General features: G+C 37.0%; 1 protein-coding gene across 1 annotated transcript in view; it reads right to left on the bottom strand.

Moving 5' to 3' along the window:
• The window catches only part of impg2.S (interphotoreceptor matrix proteoglycan 2 S homeolog), a 46,999-nt gene extending 30,302 nt beyond the window's left edge, over positions 1-16,697 (bottom strand). The window contains exons 1-4 of the mRNA XM_041584146.1: positions 16,455-16,697; positions 10,024-10,269; positions 1,385-1,551; positions 521-552 (exon numbers count right to left, since the gene is read on the bottom strand). Coding sequence (XP_041440080.1) covers positions 521-552; positions 1,385-1,551; positions 10,024-10,269; positions 16,455-16,533 — 524 coding nt within the window. The 5' untranslated portion in view covers positions 16,534-16,697. The remainder of the gene's footprint in view (positions 1-520; positions 553-1,384; positions 1,552-10,023; positions 10,270-16,454) is intronic.
• Between the last annotated feature and the right edge of the window lie 679 nt (positions 16,698-17,376).

The raw sequence follows: 17,376 nt of genomic DNA, 5'->3' as shown, positions 1-17,376 counted from the left end.
AACATTTTTACTATGTATCACTTTTAAGAGATCACTAGTGTTGCTATTAGCAGCTGCTTCATTATTAAAAGATTTCACTGTAAAATATTAAGATTACCAGATCATGTGAAAAAAGTTAATGTGTAGAGAAATTTCCGAGGGCCTGCTTTGATTTAGATTAAATGCACTCATCAATTCCCAGCAAATTTAATTTATTAGAGGTTATTGTCATTTTTCAATTGATCGGGTAAACTTAGCCCTTAACAATCGGTATTTATGTTTTGCTTGGATACATATACTGTACATTCTTTATAAATTACGTCACTTTTAATATGGTAGCCAGATTCAGAAGCAGCAATAGAAATAATATTTGGGATTTCAGTTTGATGATTTCATTCAGTATGATGCAAAAACACAGGCATGGACTGGTGAAAAAGATTATATTATTTGTGAAGTGCTATGTATTAGGCCAGTGTTAATTTAATGAAAATCCAATGATATCTTACATGAAAATGTATGTATTTTAAAGACAGGAACTTACCCACTGGCTGCATGTTTAGTTATTGACAGTTTCTGCAAAAAAAATATATTATTGAAATTGATAATTTTGCAAAGTAGATTCAACTTTAAATAACAAATTAATGTTCCGTCTGTTTTTAACAAGTCTTAGGGCATTTGCCCAGGGTAACACTTAGGCTGGGGGGAGGGGAGTCTATGTAGGGTAGGGGTTTTTTAACTTTAGGGTTGAATTCTCCTTTAATGAATGATAATATAATGTACTGTTGCCCTGCACTGGTAAAACTAGTGTGTTTGCTTCAGAAACACAACTATAGTTTTTAATAAACAAGCTGCTGCATAGCCATGGTGGTAGCCATTCAAGCACAGGCTACAAAGTAGATAACAGATAAGCAGGGGCGATTCAGCCATGAGGCAAGGTGAGCACAGCCGCTCCTGGTAACTTAAAGAGCCGAATTTCCGTTTTTTAAACCAGAAATTTCACTTTTCTAGGGCAGAGAGCGCAATTTCGCTCTCAGCCCTATCAATGCGGCCTGCACTGGGACCCCTGTTGACTATTAAGGTAAGCGTGACGGGCGGCAGAATTACTGAAACGCCCCTGCAGATAAGTTCTGAAGAATATTATTGTATACTACAGAGCGTAGACATTATCTGCTGTTATCCTTTGCCTTTTCTCCTTTTTCCAGCTTGAATGGCTATCCCCTTGGCTATAGGACAGCTTCTTTATATAAACTATAGTTTTACCAGTGCAGTGCGACATTACATTATATTTTCATTACTTTAAAACACTTTTATTTTTTGGTGTTACTGTTCCTTTAAGAGCCTTTTCAGAATAAAAGATATTTCACTCCAACTTCATACATAAAAGCTCAGAAGTGCAATTATGTACCTTTGTGACTAATTGGTGATGTTCTTGAGACATGCTAAATTTGGCTCCAATGTCAAATGCTGTCATGGTGCCCTCTTCACATAACTTCATCCATTGTTGGTATTCTGTTTGGTTGGGTAGACGGTCCCAGAATATCTTGAACACCTCCCAGACAGTTTCTTGGCATACTAGACATAAACAACACAAAAATAAACAGACTTTGTTGACTGGAACTTGCTATTGGCATATGTCTACTTTCTAATTGTTTTGCAATAGCACATCTCCAGTTTTTTGTGCCTACGGTTAAGGATTTGGTCTGATAAATAGTTACTTTACAGGGCTCATAAATATGAGGATATGACTATCACAGAATAACTTGGCCTATGGGAAGTACATATGTCTTGTAGCAATGGGGTCCTGAGTTCAATCCCAGGCTGCTACCACCTTTAACAGGACAGGGATACTGTTGGTATGTGTTGATACCTATATACTAAATATTTTACCAAAAATAAGTGCAAATGCTGGTGCAAATTTCCATATTGCATTTAAAACAAGGTGAAGAAATGCCACCGTGTTCATGGTTCAAAGTTTCTGTGCACTGCCCTCCATCAACCAAATAGTGCAGCTTCAATTTGCAGAATTGTTGTATTGTGCTAATGGTTATAGTGTTCTCATGGTACTACACTCTGCCAGTGTCAGAGCATTGATTGTACAATCCCTAGATAATACTAGATCTAAATTCCTGTTATCTCTAGGGTGTTATATGTGTCCTCAAGAAGAATGACAAGTAAATGCTGCTATATCAGATACAGACCAACCTGTAATAATTTAAAACAATTTATGTTTTTTATCCAGTATGTTGTATGTGCACTAAACACATTGGCAGAACCATCACTGCAAATACTATGCGCTTAAAACATTGGATAGATAGCATCAAACTACTTTGATGGCTTTTAGAGGCAAAGTAAGTTCTTTATTTAGGAATATTTTTAAAGAGCAAGCAAGCATGTGTTTGATAAAGTTACAACTAAACTATATTATCAAGACTCTAAAAAACATTAATGCCAAGTGAAATCCTTTCAGCAGCTTGGCACTTGGTCATAATCTCCAGCAGCTAAGTGTCAAGTTATATGAAATGAAATGACTTGATGGATAATTGTTTGGGTGCAGTCCTAGAGGCTTAGAAAGTCTTAATTTAGAAAATGTGTCCAGACATTAAAAATTGGTTTAAAGGCCTGACACCTATTAGAGTTTTGTTCAATCAAAATAGTTTTCCTGACAGTTAATCCTGGGGCTCACGCTAAATAAAGTGGATTAGTCTATATTTGAGAAAACCTCTACTAATGAAGATGAAGACTGGAAATGATTTGAAACAGTCCTTGAAACATAGTTGCCATTGCCATAAAGTATTCACTACTGTAAAATATAGCAATATTAGACATAACCAAAGGCACAATGCCTCAGACTTCTATCTGGACAACCCATGAACGCCACTGATTCCTACATGAAGAACTGTGTATTTGCAGAAGATCTGATTGTACAAAGAAAATGTTGGCATTTATGGAGGTCGTCCTTTGTTATAGCTCAAGCACTGCAGTGAAAGAAGAGATACAGAATAAATGTTTGTTTCCCCACTATACCACAAACATTTTTGGAATACACTTTGTGAATTTAGAAATTATAAATATACATACAAATATGCCTACATGTGACTGACAGCCCTCGTATTTAAGTAGTTAATAATACCTTCTAACATGACACTTCATCATTTGTAGATATCATTTATAGTTTTTACTAAGCGTACATTTGGGTATTGTGTAGTATAATGAGATAGGAAAACAGATTATATAAAATGTAAAACTATTATGATGATTTGATCTGTTATTGTGAATTAAATTTGATATACACCAAGTACAGTTTGAGAACCTTCAGAAAATCATCCTATGCACATGCAAAATAAGCCAGTAACATATGCAGCTTTGATTGGGGTAATTTGACTCCTGCATCAGACTATTAAAGGTTAAGGAGCTCTAGAAGTGAAGTAAGTGCAAGTTCATCCCAGGTTAGACAGTAAGGTAGATAATTGATCCCCAGCAGTTTCTGGTCTGTTCCTAGATCTGGGCATTAATTAGTAAAGATGTCAGGGAAAGAGTACTAATTACTGGGACTCAGCAGATAAAAAGGATTAATGATGTGCCAAAGAGAAGTCAGACTCTCTCTTAAAGGGATACTGTCATGGGAAAAAAAAAAATTTTTCAAAATGAATCATAGTGCTGCTCCAGCAGAATTCTGCACTGAAATCCATTTCTCAAAAGAGCAAACAGATTTTTTATATTCAATTCTAAAATCTGACATGGGGCTAGACATTTTGTCAATTTCCCAGCTGCCCCCAGTCATGTGACTTGTGCCTGCACCTTAGGAGAGAAATGCTTTCTGGCAGGCTGCTGTTTTTCCTTCTCATTGTAACTGAATGTGTCTCAGTGAGACATGGGTTTTTACTATTTAGTGTTGTTCTTAGATCTGCCAGCCAGCTGTTATCTTGTGTTAGGGAGCTGCTATCTGGTTACCTTCCCATTGTTCTTTTGTTTGGCCCATCTTTTGTTTTGTCCCATCCGATCGAGATCTGGCCGACTTTCGGCCAGATCTTGATCGGGGAAGCCCGTCTGGGGGCCCCATACACGGGCCAATAAGCTGCCGACTTGGTCTGTTGGCAGCTTTTATCGGCCCGTGTATGGCCACCTTTACTCAACAGCTCCACTTGTCTGTCTCCAGTGTTTTACCATGAGCTAAACCAATTAATGATGGCTAGAAATGTGCAGAGTTTAACAATTTTTCTGTAAAGAGATATATATAATATCCTTAATATAAAAAAGATAATAATAAAATCCTATCAAGCAACACAAAAACTGTTTAATAATATTTTAAGTGATATGGCCCATAGCCTAGGGAACTATTGATCAAATAGCTTACTAACATTCTATTCCATTTTTATGGCTTTCGTGACTTCAAGTGGCATGTAAATTTATAACATAAATGAAATCAGACATTAATATGATTAATATTCCCCTTGTGCAATGTCCTTCAAAGTTTAGACACAGTAAAGAAAAATACAATAATTAAGTTGCAGTACCATAGATATAGTGTCATTTCTTAAATTATAAATGAATTATTATGTGTATGGGATTTTGCATAAGAAGACATAATCATGTACTTGTGCTGTGACAGGTGCAAGATCTTTAGCAGTGTTACAGGGCTAGTCTCTGCCAGAAAACCCAATCTCAAAGTTCCACTGACAATAATCGGTATCAAATAGACTTTACTTCCATGCTTATGAAACAAGCCTGCCCCATGCCATTTATCAGAGAGTCAATGGATACTATTGTATTAGACATTCAGCCTTGGTTCCAAGAATGTCCGGGACAGCAGAAAAATAACTTACCCCAAATGAAGATGTATATTAAAGACCATATATGCATTCTGCCCAAATCTCACTGTGACTGGTCTTAAGGTTAAGCCCATCTTTTATTGCTCAAAGAGCCAGTCCAACTGCTCTAGCCCAAAAAAGACCTTTACGATGATTGCAGATACCTTCAACAGCCTCTTCTGAACAATAAAATAGGGCAAAATATCCAGATAAAGTCAATTTATAACATACATTGAAGTGCATTTAAATGCAAAGATTCAATTCTCTGTGCTTATTTTGTCCCTGTAGTTATGCTCAGTCAATGAAAGGCTTTAAAGCACACGCCATAATTGGCAGTATGCTTATACATTCAGTCAGTAAGCTGTGCAGGAGATTACACTAGACAAGGTAAGGGGAGTGTAATCTGGCTAATGTGGCTGTGGCATCTATTTATGAAGGAAAAGGGCCTCATTTTCTCCTACTTACAAAAGGTTCATCTTCATGTCAAGGACTGAGATGCAAATGAATAAGCATTTGCACGTGTGTGTATGCATGGTACAAGCATGTGCTATGTAAACAGGGAAGCCAAAAACAATTTAGTAGTAAAAGCCAGAAGATCTAAAACAACTCACACCATATGATAATTATCAAAAGGCTGGGTGCTCATTGTGAGGGGCTACATGTCAGATCCCATAATGTTCAAATCCGACAAAAAAACAGGGCAGACCAGAATTAAAAATAGCAAATCTTTTATTACATTATGCTTTGAAAATCATCTCCATGTAAAGGGTCTTCATTGGGGTGCATGCAAAAAAGTACAATGCAGGCAACTTGTAATATATCAAATCAAAGAATAAATACCCTCTAAGTATTCCGAAAAGTATCCCAAATATCAAGTAAGACGTTAATTCATATTGCCCCTTAAATAAAGTGGATTATTTTGAGCCTAGATTATTTTATGAAAGATCCTTGTTTTTCCTAAGCCTTCCTTTGGCAACTGATTTGTGTCCACCACCAACAGAAAGCTACTCTAGACTCAAATTCCAAAGCTCCTTGGCCTGGATTTGGACCTCAGTACATTGCCCCAGCAATTGAAGTACCTGCAGGGAGTGCAAATTAATACTGTAGTCAGACCTGCAGGGCCTCTTAAACCCAGGGCTGCATTTCATATAGAGTTCATATGCTCACCAAAGGTTAACAGAAGACATAAAAAAAACACATATGCATTACCCATAAGGCAAAGTAGGCATGATCTCTCCATATACAGCAAAAAGAAGGCCCGGATTTGGGGAAAGGCCACAAAGGCCAGGGCCTAGAGCGGCAGAATTTAGAGGGGCGGCAAGCTGCCCAACCACACCCACATTGGTTCAGAAGCACTGGGGATTCACAGGAGATACAATAGCTTTTAAACGCATCAATCCCCAGAACTCCAGACTGATGTTGAAAATTTGCACATGTGTGCAGGAAGAGGAGGGAATGGGGGTGATAAACGTTAGAGGGCCTAGGGGCACCTGCTATGTAAATCCGGCCCTGGCTAAACAGGGCCGTCAGAATTCTAAGAATACATAGCACTATCCAGAAGATAATTGATATCTGGCTGACACCTACTCTTTAAGCTGTGACATGATCTATCCTGCTAGTTAGAATAGTAATGTTCTGCTACTATCAGTTAACATAAGAGCATAGATTTTTGTACAGTACTATATTTGTTTCCTAAGACCAAGGTTATAAATGTTAAGTAACTGATGGCCTGCTGCACTCTTATTAATCACCTTCAAATCCAGCTCCTTTCATTAATGACAATGTCAGCTGTTTAACCAGCTTAGTTCAGGGATATACTATAGTCTTAAAGAAAACCTGGCAGGAGCTTATGGTTTTCTGTTCACTTTAGAAATTCCCTGTTTTTTTTTGCATAAAGCAAAACCATATCCTACATTATGGAGACTGGTTAACACTGATTGTGTCTTTCTATAAGTCAGTATTTTGTCTGCAAATTAAGTCATGTTATCTACTCTAGGCCAGAAGCACTCATGTGATACTTACAAACCCTCTCCCACAGTTTCATGGGTGTGGTAATATCATTTTTGCTTTGTGTATGTTTTTTGGGAATGCCTTATGATTTCAAATGAAGAGATTCTCTGAAAAAAAGTAAAATTTAGAATAATCTACTCAACCCAATGGCAAAATCTACCTCCTTTATTACACATATGGAGGAATTGTTATATCAAGTTTGAAGGCTGCTTCTTCCCTCCTTTAGGAACAGCTTGGTGCCTCCCATTTACTGTATGTGTGCTGTCTTCTCCATAATCAAGTTGGCATAGGTTTCTCAATTACGGTACCCTACTGTGTTAGGCAAATACAACTCATTATTAGAGCAAGTTTGTGCATGAAGGTATGGCAAAAATTTATTTTCTATACAAATTAAAGGAGAAGGAAAGGTTAAAACTAAATAAGTCTTATCAGAAAGGTCCACCTAAATATACCAGTAAACCCTTAAAGTAGTGCAGGTACTTTCAAAAGAAACATTGCATTTCTTTCCTTCTATTGTGCACACATGGGCTTCTGTATCAGACTTCCTGCCTTCAACTTTAACCTCCTTGCCCCGGCGTGAGCATGCTCAGTTTGCTCCTCTCCCCCCCCCTTCAGTTCTGTAATCTGAGCCCAGAACTATAAGTGAGCAGCGAGAGACTCAGGCAGGAAGTGATTTCACACCAAGCTAATACTGCAGCTTCTATCCTAAAAAACAGAGAGCTTCTAGAGCTTTTTACTCAAGTATGGTAAAATATTCTGCAGAATAAATATAACATTGTAGCTTACACTATTGTAGCTACTCTATTGGCAATAAAATGCCTCCTTAGCTTTCCTTCTCCTTTAAAGTGGAACAATTTTAATTCTCTTTATGAATCAATCCAAATTCAGGTAGTTGTTGAAACTAGAGAAAACATTGTTTTTGTCTGCAGCAATTAGAAAGTAGTAGATTATTTTGTGATTGATATGCTGTACAAGGTTTTATCTTTTATTTATTTGCTCAACTACTTATACAGATCTGAAACCTATTTACTAGAAAGCTCCGAAAAACAGAATACTCTATGTCATACTCTAACCATGATGGTGGAGGCCTATTTATTAATTATGTCAATTTTTGGTTTTAGAGGTTTTGAAACCACAATTAAACTCTAATTCACTAAAATAACAAATTCCATGAAAGTTATTAAAAGATTTGCATATAAAAAGTATGAACAGAAAAAACTACTGAACAACCTGCTTAAAAGTAGAAATATTTCTAAAAGTCTAAAGAGTTTTTGGACAATTACAAGCTAAAAAAATCCAAAAATCCGAAAAACCTTTAAAAGTCTGAATAGTTATGAAAAATGGTCCAATAGGACCAGCGCAGCTCCCATTGACTTCTGTAGAACCCCGACTACCTTTACTGGGAGTTTTGTATTAGAGTTTTCATGGTTTTCACACTTAATAATGCTCACATTTTTTGAGTTTTGGGTTTTGAGTTAAAAACAAAAAAAAAATAGAAATCCAGATTTAAGTAAATTGACCCCTTAGAGTCCCATTTAAACAAACAATTCTTATTTTTTGACTAATTATCCTTTTCTCTGTAATAAGAAATCAGTATCTTATACTTGATGATAACTAACTGTCACGGTCGGCACCCAAAACCAGAACAAATGCCAAGCACCATGGTCTCGGCTCATGCTTCACCTGTAGTGTGACCGCCGTTGGCATCGGGAGGAGCCCTGAGCTACTTTGATGCCACCAGGAATTAAACGAGAGGTGCAAGGCAAGAGGTTCTGGATAGGCAGAGGGGCACGACTGTTAGCGAGAGTCTTTGGGCAGAAGGTCGTAGTACAAGGAGTTAGGCAATAGAGTAGTCAGATCAAGCTGGGTCGAGGCAGGCAGAAAATATGCGTAGTCAGGCAGGCAAGGGTCAAACCAGGAAGTCAATCAGAGGGTTAAACAGAATCGGAGTTGGTAAACAGGCAAGGGTCAGGATACAGAGAGTAGAATCATCAAAGCCAGGCAGGGGTCACAACAGGAATCAATAACAGGTTCAAAACAGATTTAGCTTAAAGCTCAGACGCACCAGGAACAAACTCCTATAACAGGCAACGATTCTAAACCTGAATGTCCCTTTAAACATTTAAATTTTGCGCCAATTGCACGCGCCTTTAAATAGGAGAGACGCGTGGTGCACGCGCCTTAGGAAGAAGAAAGAGGATTGCGTGGCGGGCAGCCCTGCCGTCCCCCCACTAGACCACCAGGGTTAGTAACTTTTATAACACTAAAATAGTGTTGGTGTCAAAGAATTGTATTGCTTTTCATATTTAGTAACCTTAATGAATGGTGTACCATATTACAGAAAGAAGCCCTTATCCAGAAAGCCCCAGATCCTAAACATTAGCTGGCTGGCCCACAAACATTACATTCACATTCAACTGCAAATAGCTTGATTTCTATGTACTTGTATAAACTGCAAACATTATATATTAACCCTAATATGCATTATTTCCCACTTTTGTTCCCACTACCCAATATTACAAAGTTCTGGTGGATTCAAATATTTGGTATGGCAAGTTGGGTTAATACCTAATTTACTCCTCCTAGATTTAAGCAAGGAAAACCCTAAATGGCATCAACTGTTTCGGAGCTTTTTATAAGCAAGTTACCTGCAGATTGAATTCTACTATAGTTGCAGTGTCTTTCAATCTCATGGATCCTTACACTCAGTGCAAACATCAACTGTTTCGGAGCTTTTTATAAGCAAGTTACCTGCAGATTGAATTCTACTATAGTTGCAGTGTCTTTCAATCTCATGGATCCTTACATTCAGTGGAATGGGCTTCAAACTAATCCATAAATCTTAGACATTTATGGATATATTTTTTTATCCTAATAAATTCCCATTCACTACCATTAGAATCTTTACACAAGGAATAATGCGGGAAGACAAAAATAAAAATTACAGACTGGAATGGAAACATAATTGGAAACAGATAATTGAACATATTGCTCAATATATAGTCAGGGTGTGGCAATAAGTCAGACAGGTTACTTTTTTTTTTTTACACTGGCAAGGTGAAAACTTAATGTTTTTGGGAATAGAAAATATGTCTGATAAAGCTTTAGAAGAAGATTTTGAGGCGTACAAAATATGTGACTTTCTTTGTCTGGTTGCTTCTTACAGTTAAAATTTAAAGAAATGTTATTTTCTTCATTTGTCATACACTGAAATTGATTGTCTTACCCCTTAGTTTAAAAAATTTCATATGATTTGCCAGGGCCTGGTCGATGGATTCTTCTGGGCATACTTTGACTCCATTTGGAAATAAAATGGATCTTTTTCTCCTCCTGAGGAAACTTCTGTAGAGTAGAGGTGTTGCAATGGCTGGAGGTGACTTTAGTTCTTCATGCAATGTTCCACTTCCAGCTTCTGTTCCAAGTATATCAGTCATTTCCCTTTGTTCGCTATTTTCCACTGATGTGCTGACTTCTGGAAAAAAAAAAATTGAAATTGTACTTTGTCATTCTGTATTTATTTAGCACTGACAAACTCATAGGGAGTTTAACAGAGATTTGCTTTGAACAATTAGGTATGCCCTGAATCCACTATTTTAGGATTTACCAAAATCTATAATGAATACGAATCCCGCATAATACTGAACCGAATCCGAACCCTAATTTACATATGCAAATTAGGTCCTGGAAGGGTAAAAGAGAACCGTCACATGTGGCTAAAATTCTGTGATGAAAAATCATGTGATGATGTTAAGGATTTGGGTTTGGTTTGGCCAGGCACTTGGATGCTGCCTAATCCAAATGCGCTGGAAAAGGCTGAATCCCTGACCTGGATTTGGTGCATCCCACGTAATATAAGTATGTGCTGTGGTCAAACTATGAATCATAGCAATTGTCATTTCATCTATACTAGGGGTAAAAGCTTGTTTTATCACTTACAGGGTAGCTTTGATTATATATGCAGAGTTTTCATTTAACAGTAATTCGCTGAGTGTTACTAAATAAGACAATAAAACCTCCATAAATAACAAGCAGTTTAGATATAATATAAATTTGATTTTAAGGTTAATTTTGTCTACTTTGTTTCAATTACACCATGGGACATGTTCAGTTTTATACCAGCCCCTATTTCTGATTTTCTCAGATTCACTTTCATCTGGTATGGTGCCTATGGATTGGAGAAAAGCTGATGTTATTCCAATATTTAAAAAGGGATTACGATCTCAGCCTGGCAATTATAGGTCAGTAAATTTGACATCTGTGGTGGGCAAATTATTTGAAGGCTTGTTAAGGGATCACATTCAAAATTTTGTCCTAGTGAATGGCATTATGAGCAGCAATCAGCATGGCTGTATGAAGGATAGGTCATGTCAGACGAATTTGATTGCTTTTTATGATGAGGTAAGTAAGATGCTGGACAGTGGGGGGGGCAGTAGATGTGATCTATTTGGATTTTGCCAAAGCGTTTGATACTGTGCCCCACAAACAACTGCTTTCTAAACTAAGGTCTGTTGGGCTTAATAAAGTCGTTTGCACGTGGATAGGAAACTGGCTACAGGATCGGGTACAGAGGGTGGTTGTTATTGGTACATTCTCTACTTGGAGTAAGGTTCTTAGTGGGGTCCCCCAGGGCTTGGTATTAGGTCCACTTTTATTTAACTTGTTCATTAATGACTCGGGAGGGTGTTGTAAGAAATATATCAGTGTTTGCAGATGACACAAAACTATCCAGCCCAATTAATTCCATCCAAGATGTGGCATCCTTGCAACATGATCTTGACAAACTGGCAATCTGGGCAGCTAAGTGGCAAATGAGATTCAATGTTGATATATGTAAAGTCATGCACATGGGATGTAAAAATATCCAAGCCACGTATACCCTTAATGGGACTGCACTAGGCAAATCCATTATGGAAAAGGACCTTGGAGTCCTTGTAGATGATAAACTTGGCTGTAGCAAGCAATGCCAGTCAGCAGCATCAAGGGCAAATAAGGTCTTGAGCTGGACAGTGGGGGGGGGCAGTAGATGTGATCTATTTGGATTTTGCCAAAGCGTTTGATACCGTGCCCCACAAACAACTGCTTTCTAAACTAAGGTCTGTTGGGCTTAATAAAGTCGTTTGCACGTGGATAGGAAACTGGCTACAGGATCGGGTACAGAGGGTGGTTGTTATTGGTACATTCTCTACTTGGAGTAAGGTTCTTAGTGGGGTCCCCCAGGGCTTGGTATTAGGTCCACTTTTATTTAACTTGTTCATTAATGACTAAGGGGAGGGTGTTGTAAGAAATATATCAGTGTTTGCAGATGACACAAAACTATCCAGCCCAATTAATTCTATCCAAGATGTGGCATCCTTGCAACATGATCTTGCAAACTGGCAATCTGGGCAGCTAAGTGGCAAATGAGATTCAATGTTAATAAATGTAAAGTCATATACCTGGGATGTAAAAATATCCAAGCCACGTATACCCTTAATGGGACTGCACTAGGCAAATCCATTATGGAAAAGGACCTTGGAGTCCTTGTAGATGATAAACTTGGCTGTAGCAAGCAATGCCAGTCAGCAGCATCAAGGGAAAAAAGGTCTTGAGCTGTATTAAAAGGGGCATAGAGTCAAGGGAGGAGGGGGTCATTCTTCCACTGTATAGAGCACTTGTAAGGCCCCATCTAGAATATGCCGTACAGTTTTGGTCTCCATCACTCAAACAGGACATTATTGTATTAGAGAGGGTACAGAGAAGGGCAACTAAGCTGGTAAATGGTATGGGAAATCTTAGCTATGAGGAAAGACTGGCCAAATTGGGGATGTTCACGCTGGAGAAGAGGCGCTTAAGGGGTGATGTGATAACTATGTATAAATATATAAGGGGATCATATAATAATCTCTCTAATGCTTTATTTACCAGTAGTTCTTTCCAGCTGAGACAAGGTCACCCATTCCGATTAGAAAAAAAGAGGTTCCACCTAAATATTCGGAAGGGGTTTTTACAGTGAGAGCTGTGAAGATGTGGAATTCTCTCCATGAATCAGTTGTACAGGCTGATACATTAGATAGCTTTAAGAAAGGGTTGGATGGCTTTTTAGCAAGTGAGTGTATACAGGGTTATGGTAGATAGCTCATAGTACAAGTTGATCCAGGGACTAGTCCGATTGCCATTTTGGAGTCAGGAAGGAATTTTTTCCCCCTCTGAGGCAAATTGGAGAGGCTTCAGATGGGGTTTTTTTTGCCTTCCTCTGGATCAACTGGCAGTTAGGCAGATATAATAAAAAAAAAAAAAGTTGAACTTGATGGACGTATGTCTTTTTTCAACCTTACTTACTATGTTACTATGTAATGAAACAGAAGAAGAATTTTATCAATTCATACAAACACAGTATAAATTACTTCTTTTCCTCTGCCAATAATAATCCTTATTTCCCATTCGGTCTAATTATAATCAAATAGCCCACTATAACCCATAAAAAATCATATGGTAAGGCATTTGGAAAAAAGGTTCTTTTCTGAGTCATGGAGCATGGCAGATACGCGTGTTTTGCTGACGTAAGCTTCTTTCCAGCACGTGTGTTGTTGAAATACATTAAAGGAAGCAGATCCTGGCATACAGATTAGAGGGAACACATGACGTGTTTAAGCTGTCTGTGTGTGCACTACATAAGTGGAAAGTTCTCAGGTAGCACAGAATTTATAGGCCTTAATTATTATATAACACAAACATTAAGAAGTGCTTTAACTCTACAAATCACTACAAAATATTTCAAGAAATACAATGCAAAGAAATTGATCTTCTCGTGGAATTTACAAAGACCACATATACAGTATGATACAACCATATATTTTAATAAATATATAAAAACATTAATTCTTTAAATTTTATTGAATTTTATATCTCTACCTTTCCCAGTGAAACTTTATCAGTAGCATCAAATCTAACATTATCAAATGGGTTTTTAATTTTGCCTAGCAACTTAGCCACTGAGGGTGTTTTTCCCATTCATATCAGTATTTTTTTCACTGGGATCCTGTGTTCTGAACCTGATTTATAAAATGCAAGTGTGTTTCACATATACAGGTGTCAAAATAAATAACAGTTCTGCTGTCACAATTTATATGGTTTTCAATTTTTGCTAGAGTATTTTGTCCAAATACAGGTATTGGATCTATTATCTGAAAGCAAATAATTACATTTTTTTAAATGGTTTCTCTGTAATAAAACTTTCCCTTATGTGCCCTTATTATTTGTAATGCTCATCCAGGCTGCATATTGCCTTATAAACATAAATTCATGGTAATATCATGCAGTCATTTCACCATTCCTCTTTGAAAAGCAAACTGCATGGTCATATTTTTTCAATTGACATGAAAACATGGAATATAAACATTTTATATATAACATCTTCTAGTAATGTGTTTATCTCTAAGACTAGCAAGCAGACACCCAATCACTGATAGGGATGATAGGGATCAGCCTTTAAAAGAGACATCATCAATGTCACCATATGGAAAGGTTTACAAAGAAGTCCCTATATACTGACCCTTTAACAATAGTACTCTAATAATGAATCTTTTTTTCATTTCACAAATGAAGTTATACATATTTTCATTATATAGTACAACATTTTTGCCACATCCAATATCATACCAAATTAGGATATGTACCTGGTATAATTAACATTAACTTATTTTTTATTTATAACAAATGTCAAATATAGCCAATGCTATATATAAATATAACAGGAAGACCCTTAATTCAGCCATGTTTTTGTTGCAATTGGTTCATTGCTTTGGCCAACAGACCTACAAACTGTAAAGAATATGACACCTACACCAATTTGTCTTCCTTTTTTGCATGGTAAACTGTAATTAAATATTTTCTATGCAAAACTGTTAATTTAATACTATGTTTTTTAAGCAGTTTGGAGGGGCAGGAAAAGAAAACTGCTATGAGTGACCATACATCTTCAAGTCAATTGAAAACAATATGGTCCCATTACCCTAAGCTTTATATCTCCATCCCATTTGGATTTAAAGCTGTATGAGAGGGAGGTTCTTCCTGTCTATATGTTTGTTTTTGTACCATGTCCTTAGTCAGAGTAGCAGAATGGCCCTATACCTGCTGTCCATTATTTTGATTTAGTGGAAAGGTCATTAAAATTATATTTACAGCAATATGTCCCAAAACATAATATCATAAGAGTAATGACTGGTGCTTTTAGCAGATCTCTTAATCTTCCTTTATATCAGGCACAAAAATGCAAACTACAAGCTCCTTGATGATAGGGCTCACTGTGCCTGGAATATTCTGTGTACAATAATTCTATAAAGAAAAAAAGGCTACATAAGCATAAAGATAATATGCAGTAACAATACATAACTATATCTTTGTTTCCAGTGTGGGTTATATAATAGTATTCATAAAAACAGGCCTTCAGTCAGATTCTGATCTGAGACAGTAGGCAATAACAAAGATCAAAATGCAGTCCACTAATGACTGTGATTGAGACTTTAAAATTCCCATATACTAAACATTCATTATACTTTATCAAGGGACATTAATGATAATGCTTTAAAAGAGAAAAAGAGAGAGAGAGTAGGCATAAATGTATCTACATATGACTACTGTTCATTTGAACTAAGCCAGAAGCTTGCCCATTTACTACTATTTTTTAAATGTATATATATATATACACTTGCATGTGTAATTCATTAAGGAGTTTGTGGAACAGTCGTTTGAGTTTAACGAATGATCCACAAGATTGAAGCAAGCAGTGACAGATTCCTTTAAGTATCTCTGCTCATGAACAATTTCAACATAAAGAACCACATTGCAACCTCTAGAAAAAAAACTGGGGTATGACACAAAGCCAATTTTAATATACTGCTAGCAATAATTTAGAAATGACCAACCACAGACACTACATATTTGTTTGGCATTTAGTTATTTTGCCTGTGTCCCTCTGTTTGTTGGATGAAGCAGCACAGGAATTCAGAAAGACTGAAAGTAGGACATTCCTTCTGCACCAGTGCATACTCATTATACCACTGAAATCGTCCAAAAATACCTTGTGGAATCAGCAGGGCCAGTATTAACTAAATAATAAGGGAGACATTTCCATTGTGCATAGAGCACTTTAAGTAAGATGTTTTATTACACTGGTGCAAATGATACATGTCAGCCTTTCTTCCACTGGCAGGTGTAGTCAGTAAACAGTTTCCAGGTCTGCAAAAGCAATATTAAATCTGCGTAGAGGTAAAATAGACTGCACAAAAGGAAGACATTTTTTACATTACCTATAAGAATTTATTGCATTCCCCTATATAGGTTAGTTCTAATGCTAAGCTTTCTAATACAGGGAAAAATACCAAAAAAGGTAAAAGGAGAGAATGGGCATAAATGCTGTCCTCCCTATCCTTGAATACTCTGTTCAGATGCTTCGAGCTTGATACAGACTATACCCCCTGTAATGTTAGCAATGTCATTTCTTGATCAGTTAACAAATGAGCAATTATTAACATAATGTCATAGAACACACAAAGTAGAACACTAAATAACCTCAACCAAAAATTAATAAAGGAATTTCTATTTATTAGTACTGAGGTACAATATAGGAAGAAGCATGGGGACATTTTGTTTAAGTGCAATAAAAGGTAGATCTCAAACCTGCAAGAGTTTGCCTCTCTCCGTCCATCACTGAAAGGCAAAAGAAACCCAAGAAGAGATGCCATAGAAGATGTTCCATTATTTTTGAAAATTGTTCGGAGTAAGAAATGTGTACATGTGCCTGTTAATAATCAGATGAATGATAAAAAAACTAGACAAAAAGACTTGTTTGCTTGACTAAACATCCCATTTAGATTTGACACCATACAGGAAGGAAAATGTCAGCTCTGTGTAACAGATGGGAGCCAGGAGACAGTTTTTTAAAGTTTAATCTACGTAGTTAAGCTCTTTAGCCAGGCTTGTCGTGATGTGATGAGACGCCCATTAAGAGGTTGGGCATGTAGCACCTACTGACTGGAAGCTTTTTTGGGACATCCATTGTTTTTGTTTACTCCATTTGTTCTCTTAATAGCTGCATTATTCATAAGAGGCTGCTTCATATTCCCAATTACAACATCTCAAACTAAACACAAATATCTAAAGCATGCTAGATATGTTGATTGCCCCTGGCTATTCAGGGAAAACTGCATTTCAATGTTTGGGACTCATTTCAAATGTTTCCCATTGGAGTGAGAAGAAGAGATAGGCACACATGCAATGCCTGAAATGGTGTAAATTAGGTGGATGACAAAGTACCTGATTTTATAATTACAGCAAGCAATAATTTGCAGTGGGTGTACCTTCAATCAGATCTTAACATTAAAGAGACAGGGCACTAAAAGACAGCAGACATCAGACAAAGGATTAGCGTAATGCCTGGAAATATTATAGCACTTTAAGCACTGTGTATTAATGGCATCTGACATGGAGATAGCAACATTCCTGCACTGAGGTTGTGAGCTGCTGCTAGTTTAAGGGGGTCCCTAGCAGCTTGAAATCACCGGTCTTGTAATGGCATTATTAGCTCATGATCTTCCAATCT

This window comes from Xenopus laevis, chromosome 2S (genome assembly GCF_017654675.1).
Source record: "Xenopus laevis strain J_2021 chromosome 2S, Xenopus_laevis_v10.1, whole genome shotgun sequence".
Classification (NCBI taxonomy): Eukaryota; Metazoa; Chordata; class Amphibia; order Anura; family Pipidae; genus Xenopus; species Xenopus laevis.
Note: the sequence above shows the minus strand (reverse complement) of the source record. Positions and strands in the feature narration are given on the sequence as shown.